This window comes from Anomalospiza imberbis, chromosome 22, assembly GCF_031753505.1.
Source record: "Anomalospiza imberbis isolate Cuckoo-Finch-1a 21T00152 chromosome 22, ASM3175350v1, whole genome shotgun sequence".
In the NCBI taxonomy this organism is placed as follows: domain Eukaryota; kingdom Metazoa; phylum Chordata; class Aves; order Passeriformes; family Viduidae; genus Anomalospiza; species Anomalospiza imberbis.
Window position 1 is genome coordinate 8,765,583 of NC_089702.1, and position 7,501 is coordinate 8,773,083.

General features: G+C 54.1%; 1 protein-coding gene across 2 annotated transcripts; it reads right to left on the reverse strand.

The window, feature by feature from the left end:
- Positions 1–408: 408 nt before the first annotated feature.
- Positions 409–5,946, reverse strand: LOC137486679 (aquaporin-2-like). Of its 2 annotated transcripts, XM_068212110.1 has the most exons (4): positions 5,239–5,945; positions 3,056–3,220; positions 2,242–2,322; positions 409–1,319 (listed from the first exon to the last, which is right to left on the reverse strand). In XM_068212110.1, the coding sequence occupies exons 1-4, from the start codon at positions 5,602–5,604 to the stop codon at positions 1,104–1,106; spliced, it is 828 nt and encodes a 275-aa protein (XP_068068211.1). In that variant the 5' UTR covers positions 5,605–5,945; the 3' UTR covers positions 409–1,103. The 2 variants fall into 2 exon arrangements, with proteins under 2 accessions (XP_068068211.1, XP_068068210.1); XM_068212109.1 differs by lacking the exon at positions 409–1,319 and having other exon boundaries at positions 1,820–2,322; positions 5,239–5,946.
- Positions 5,947–7,501: the final 1,555 nt, after the last annotated feature.

Sequence of the window (7,501 nt, forward strand, 5' to 3'; positions counted from 1 at the left end):
GGGTTTGGAGGGTCTGGAGTGATGCAGCCACGAGAAAGGGATGTGAGAAGCAAGTGATGGAGATGAGAAGGAATTCATCCCTGTGAGGTTGGGGAGGCCCTGGAATGGAATTCCCAGAGCAGCTGTGGCTGTCCCTGGATGTGTGGAAGTGCTCAAGGCCAAGTCGGACGGGGCTTGGAGTAGCATGGGACAGTGGGAGGTGTCCCAGCCCACGGCAGGGGTGGGACTGGGTGGGGTTTGAGGTCCCTTCCCATCCAACCCATCCCATGATTCTGATTCTTCACACCTGGAACGCACTGGGTGTGAAATCTTTCCTTTGTGTGTTCCAGGATCTGAGTGTCCAAGGGGAACAGGACCAGACGAAAGAAGGGAAAACCAGGGAGAGAGAGGAAGGACAACCCTGGCCCAGCAATAAGGTGGGTATGAATTTGGGCTGTAACCTGGGTTTGCTGTTTCATAGGAGAGAGAATTTGCAAGTGCTCCCCAATGGGGCCTGCAGGGACTCATGGCCATGCTCCCAGTCCCATCTTCCCAGGAAAGCCCCTGTGGGAGCACCTCTGTGTCCTGTGGCGGGTGGGAAATGGCACTTTGGTCCCCTTCACAGCAGAACCTGTCATGTGTGACACTCATGGCTCAGCGTGAGCGCTCCTGCTCCTGCTCCTGCCCCTGCGTGTGAGCCAAGAGCCGAGCGGAGACCGAGATGGGAGCAGAGTGCAGCAGCAATGAGGCATCGGGTGGCAACCTCCACACCCAGGGTAATGAACACTCTTCAGGCTCCTTAGAGCACTCCGGGAGGGAACAGCCTCAGCCAAGCTCCGTGTCCTGCGAGGGGGACGTGGAAGAGGGCATCCTGGGGAGCTCCCTTGTTCCTGCAGGGTTGGGATTTACTGGCTGTCCCCCAGATCAGAAACCCCCCAGGCATGGGGAGAGGTGAGGACAGGAGGTGGGTGGGACCAGCACAGCATCTCCCCGGGAGAGAAGTCAACTTCAGTTCCCCAGGATAAACGAAGGGAGAGAGGGGAGAGGTGAGATGCTCCTCTGGACGAGCACTGAAGCCATGCCAGAGGTTTCCAGCTCCTCTCTTGGCCCAGGGAGAGGTTTGGCTACACCTTCTCAGACATGCCCCTGGGCAGGGTCTGGGGGGAGTGGAGCTCCACGGACTGGCGCCGCCGGACCTCGCGCTCGGCCCAGTCCTGCTCGGGCTCGCAGCCCTTGAGGATGGCCAAGCGCTCCGAGAGGGTTTTGGCCTGCGGGAACAGGACGTAGTTGTAGAGGATGGAAGCTGCTGCAGCCCCAATCAGGGGCCCCACCCAGAACACCTGGAGAGGAGAGAAAAGTGCAGTGAGCAAAACCCAGCCTGGCTTTGGAGGGTGGGGAAGAAGTGGGATCTCTAAGGGGCATTCCAGGGGCTTGGCTTCCTTCCTGGGAACAAAACACGATGTCAGCTCTGCTTTGGCCATCGCTGGGGATCTGAGCTCCCCTCCAGTGCCGGGATATTCCCAACCATCCTCTTCCACCATTCCCCTTCTGCTCAGACTGCACTAATGACAGGCCCATTGTGAACGTGCTGAGTGATGTGGCATCATCTGGAGGAGCATTTTCCTACCCACTCATGGATTGCTGTGGGAGGAAGAGCAGGAGGAGGAGGAGGAAGAGGTGGAGGCACTGGCCTGGGCCAGACACCTTGGAACACATCAGGAACCACCACAGCTTTGCCTTCCAGCCAGGCTCTTTATAGATGAAAACAATAAAATCATGGAATCTCCTGAGTTGGAAAGGACCCACAAGGATCCTCAAAATCCAGCTTCTGGCCCTGCTTAGGACAACCACCACCAATCCCACCCTGTGCCTGAGAGCATTGCCAAAATGCTCCTGGAGCTCTGGCAGGCTCAGAGCCATGGCCATTCCCTGGGGAGCCAGGGAGTGTTCCCAAAGGTGTACCTAGATCCAGGAACCAGGAAAGTTCCCCAGGACTGGCAACAGCTCCACTCTCCATTGCTTTTGTTCCCTGTGCTAAGTCATGTCAACAGACCTCACACCCTGATCCTGTTGCAATGCTCCCAGTTTGGAAAAGCCAGTTAAGCACCCAGCAGCCCCACCTCTTTCTCCTAATCTCTCCATCTCTCCTGCAGCTAGGATATGGCATGGAAATGCCCGGAATTTGTCTGGCTTGGTGAGTTTCGAGGAATATTGGCAGTTTGGGGGCCTCATCCAATGCAACCCCCAGAGCTGAGTTCTCACCCAGTGATCGCTGAAGTCTCCAACGACGACAGCAGGGGCGAAGGACCTGGCGGGATTCATGGAGCAGCCGGTGTAACGGATCTGCCGGGAACACCACGGCCGCTGTCAGCATTAAGATCTTTTACCTCATTTTTAAAAAAGTTGGGGTGTCATTAGGGTGACAGCTGAGCTTCTGCTTCACCCTTCAGCATTCCTGTTCCAGGAAAAGGGATCCCAGGAGTTGCCACCACCTGAGTCAGCACTGTGAGGTGTCTGAGCTCGTGTGTCCTGGTGTTGCTGTGCTGCAGCCCCAGGACCTGCGGGAATGAGCTCACAGTCCTGCAGAAAATTCCCTCTCGTGCCTCTGAGGACAGGAGAGGAAGGGTCCCATGGACACAGGGGCTCGTGGAGCACTGAGGATGGAAGGCGTGGTGTGACCAACAGCGTTTTCCTGCGTGCACTGGGAGTGGGCTGCTTTGGGCCATCACCCAGGTGGGATTCCCCCGAGCATCCATCCCAAACACTTCCCAGGCTCATCCTGCACTTGAGAGCCCCAGCGGCCAACACATTCACTCCGGGAGAGATCCCACCGATCCCTGGAACTTGCAATGGGACTCAAGGAGAGGCAGGATCCAGAAAATCCAGTTTTTCATGCCAAATAAAGGCTGAGCTCAGGCCATGGCTCCCCCATGGCTTCAGTGGGATTTTTCCCTCTCTCAAATGCAAAACCACGGGTTATGTATTCCCTGTCAAGCCCGGAGATGCAGCCAAACCAACTTGGGGCATAAACAAAAAAAGAACCCCAAAAGTGCCAAGTTTTGGCCCATCCACTTACCCCGAGGAGGTGCCCCACGGCCACAGAGAGGCCAATGGAGAGGGCAGGGGAGCCCAGGTTGTCTTCACGCCGCTCGTCTGTGGAAGCAAAGACGCACAGGACCAGCTGGAAGGTGAGGAACAGCTCCACCGTCACCGCCTGCCCCGTTGTGGTCTCATTGTGCAGCTGGAACAGGAGGAAAAACATATTCCAAGGCTGAGTTCTGTGAGTGGATGGGAAATATGGAGGAGGAATCCAAAATCGAGGGGACCCAAAGGAGATAGGGGAGATTTTTGGTACCAATAAGAAAAAACTTCCCAGGCAGAAGAAGTGGCTCAGTAGGAAATGCTTGATTGACCTCTCAGGAAATTTTATTGGCAATTTTTTGGTATTTTCCCATTTTTTTCCTTTTCCTCGTACTCAAAATGCCTTTTTGGAAAAGTTTACAAGTTTCATTTTGAAGACATCAAAAAATAAATATTTTAACATGAAAAAAGAAAATAATTCCCTTTCCAGAGTTTTTTGACTCAGAGAATTTGTCAGGTGTGATCTGGAGCTGATCATGGTGGCACCCCCTCTCCTCCAACTCACTCCCTTCTTTCCCTGTGTCCCCCAAATCTAATCCCATCGCTCGGCAATCCCAGGAAGGTCCTCACTGCCCTCCTGCCCAAGGTCCAGAGTCAGATCTTCCTCATTCTCCTCCCCAGTACTCCCCTCCCTTTTTACTGGGGTAATCTGTGCAGGCAGCCACACGATGAACAGCTCACAGGGGATAAAAGCCTTCTCAAAATCCCCAGTTCTCACTTTTAGGTGGTTTAAGCTGTAAACCAACAAAGCTGAGCAATCTGAGTCTCCCTTAAACCTCCCGCTTTTATTACCCTCAGTCATTACCAGCCTAAATCGATTCATTCAGATTAAATCACAATCCCTCTTTTTAACCCTCTTAATCACTGTGGCAGCGCAGCTGAGTCCTGGCAGTGCCTCCCTGCTGTGGGAAAGGTGATTTCCATGTGCTGCTTCCCAACCCAGCTCCCTGCTCCTCCCTCGCTCCCTTGGGGTTGGGTGATGCTGATCCTGGCAGGTGCCTGTGCCCCCCTGGGATGGGACAGTGAATCCCTGGGTTTCAATTCCTTTTCCCCCTCCTGTAGGGAAGGGGGTGTTGGAGGCCAGGATACCACTGGAGAATCCCCCATGGCTTCGTAAGCTTCCCTGGCTTTATTTTTTTCCCTGTCTGAAACCAGCCTGAGACCCTTGTGAAGCTTTGGGGAATCCATTTGTTGGGTTTTGGGATGAACCAGCTGGATCTGGTGTGACCATCCTGCCACAGTGGGAGGCAATGAGCTGAATCTAATGAAAATTTGGGATTTAGACGCAAATCTCTCCACTCCCCACCACTTCATCAACCTGGGAATTGTGGCTTGGCCAAAGCAGAGCCAGGAAAAAGCTGCCTGTACCCACACCAGAGGGGAAATTGGATAAGCCTGGGACAAGACGAATGCAGAGATGCTATTTTGGATGTGTCCTTCCTTAAACCCTTGGGACCCCCAGAATCCAAGTCCCCCAAGTACAGTCCCGAGGAAAAATGAGAAATGAGATGGTTGTGACTCCAAGGGACGGGTCTGTGGCCAGCTGGATCCTTCTTCTGGCTTTAGCCCCCAAAACAGGGAATGTTTTTGGCACCAATATGAAAAGAGCAAAAATTTCCCAGGTGGAAGAAGTGGCTCAATGGGAAATAGCTGATGGACCTCCGGAAATTTTAGCCCTAAAACTAGAGGAGGAAGACGAGTCCTGCCTTCATCCCTGCTCCGGGCAGGACTGTTGGAGCAGCAGGGTCCAGCAGGTGCTGGGCTGTGGCATTCAGAGGCTTCCCCATCTGGAATTCTGGGAATTTTTGGGAATTTTGGGAATTCTGGAATCCATGGCAGGAGGTTTTGGGGAGCTGAGGGGGTTTTTAGGGATTTTTGTGTGGATTTGGGATGAAATTCCCATAGAATTCCCCTGATTTTGGGCCTCTCCCGGTTCTCTGAGTAAAATTCCCAGTGGGAATTCTAGGGGATTCTGGGAATTTTTGGGAATTCCGGGAATTCTGGGATCCCCAGCTGGAGGTTTTGGGGCAGCTGAGGGGGTTTTTGGGGCTGGCCACAAGCCCCTTCCTCCCACCCCTCAGGTTCCCAAAGACCCTGCCCAGTCTCCCCCAGCCTGACCTTGTTGAGGGCCAAGCCCTCGCGGGCGTCGGCCGGGGTGATCTCGTGCAGGATGGCAGCGCCCACCACGCCGCCCAGCAGCTGGGCCACCACGTAGAAGAGGGCGCGGAGCAGGGAGAGCTGCGAGCCCAGCAGGCAGCCCAGGGTCACGGCGGGGTTGATGTGAGCGCCGCTGACGTGGCCCAGGGCCTGCACCAGCGTCCCGATGGCCAAGCCGAAGGCCAGCGCGATCTGCAGGGTGCTTGGGGCCGGCGCCGAGGGCCAGTTCAGGGCAGAGCCGAGGCCGAAGAGGACGAAGACCAAAGTGGCCAGGAATTCCGCCAAGACGGCCCTGGAGAAGGCGATGGAGCGCAGTTCCCACATCATGGAGGCTCCCAGGAACGATCCTGCCCGCAGTGTCCTCAGTGCCCACCTCCTGCTGTGTCCCTGAGGGTCACCTGGGACAACATTTATATACCTGGAGGCGGGAGGGCCACAGGATCAGCTGCTGAAGGGGATGGGATCATGGTCCCGGGAAATCTGATGCTTTTTTTCCTTCTGTGTTCCAGCTGAGGGAACATCAGATCCTGCCCCTTCTATTAGAGCTGGGGAATGCAGCGCTCACTGCCCTGGGGAGGTCGTAGATCAGCCTCCAGCAGTGCTGGCAAGGACCTGCTCCCTTTCTCCTGGGCTTCCTTACCTGGGATCTATCCCCAGAGCAGCTCTTGCAGCTGGGAACATGGAAAGGGCAGAAAGCAATGTGGGATCTGTGGAGCTGAAGCCGAGGTCAGGTTGTGTTGAAAATCAGGCTGTGGGCTGTGATTTAACAACCAGAAAAATCCAGGAATGTGGAGGGATTCCTGTGCAGGGCCAGGAGTTGGATTCAATGATCCTTGAGAGTGTCTTCCAACCGAGGATGTTCCATGATTCCATGAAAAGTGAGTGTGGGGGAGGCACAAAAGTGATTCACTACAGCTCAGCTCCACAGAGCACCAGAATTTTGCAGCCTGGGCACAGATTTCCTACCCAGAAAATTGAGAATCAATCCCAAAGCAAAGACTGTCAGAAATTCCCATGTGAAAATCTGATCCCAGGGCTGGAGCACCAACTGTGCCCTAATTACGTCCATTTTTGGCCAACTCAGCTCTTCTGAAAAGTCCTTTTAGTTCTTGGTGTCAATCCCAGAGTGAGAATTTCTTCTCTGGGATTTGGTTCTTCCCATCTGCTCCTTGCCCAGAAAGTTTCTTTTCCCTTTTCTCCATTTCCCATTCCTGAGGGATATCTGCAAAACCTTTTCCTCGCCTTGTCATTGGGGTTTGTGACTTTACTGGAAATTGAGGAGCTGGTTTTTCCTCTCCAGAACCGACTCTGAGTGGGGATCACTCCTCCAGCTGTAGCTGGAAGGACCATTTTATCCCAGGGGGATACAGAGCACCAGGACCAAGTGTCCAGGTTTGGGCTCTAACAAAGGCTCCTGCTCTACAATAAACTGAGTATTTTTCCCTTCCAGAGGAGCTGTGGGACTGATGGCAAATATTCCATATTGTGGGATTATATTATGGAATGATGAGGTATCCCAGGAGCTCCCAGGTGGAGCAGAGATGGACACAGGTCCCTTCCAATGGAACTGTTCTTCTAGTCTTCCCCCTTCTCCCTTCTTGTGTCCCTTCCTTCCTCCTCCACTTTCCCCTCCTCCACTTTCCCCTTCCCCTTTTCTTTCTCCTTCTCCCTTCTTTTTTCCCTTCCCCCTTCTTTTCCCCCTTCCTCCTTCCCCTTTTCCCTTCTCTTTCCCCCTCCCCTCTCCCTCTCCCTCTCCCTCTCCCTCTCCCTCTCCCTCTCCCTCTCCCTCTCCCTCTCCCTCTCCCTCTCCCTCTCCCTCTCCCTTTTCTTTCCTCTAAAAAAAGGTTTTTGGGAACATCGCTCCTTAACAAGTGAGGGACTGTGAGAAAGTCCAGCCCATGGCTGAGTCTGAACAAGGTGGGGTTGTGGTCCAATAAAACATTTTCCTCTGAAAATCCTCCCCTTGGACTGTGTCCTGCCCCAGCATCTCTCCAGCCAGAGCTTTTCCATTAGTGGAGTCAGTCTCGTAAAACAGGTTTGGAGGCTAAAGGGATTTGGGTGCTGCTGAGCATCAGGATCGTGGTCCCAGCCAGGCTCATGCTCCACATGCCTGGCACAGGGCTCAGCCTTACTCAGGGCAGGAGTTACTCAGGGCTGCAATTACTGCAGGGAGGATGGAGAGCAAATCTGGGTAATTATTGGAGCTCATACCCTGCCTGATTAG

Bases quoted from the DNA above. Each gene is read 5' to 3' on its own strand.
- LOC137486679 (XM_068212109.1), bottom strand. From the start codon at position 5,604: ATGATGTGGGAACTGCGCTCCATCGCCTTCTCCAGGGCCGTCTTGGCG. The intron at 3,221-5,238 runs GTCAGGCTGGGG...CTCCTGTTCCAG, and splicing joins AGGGCTTGGCCCTCAACAAG to CTGCACAATGAGACCACAAC. The intron at 2,323-3,055 runs GTAAGTGGATGG...TGTTCCCGGCAG, and splicing joins CCGTGGGGCACCTCCTCGGG to ATCCGTTACACCGGCTGCTC.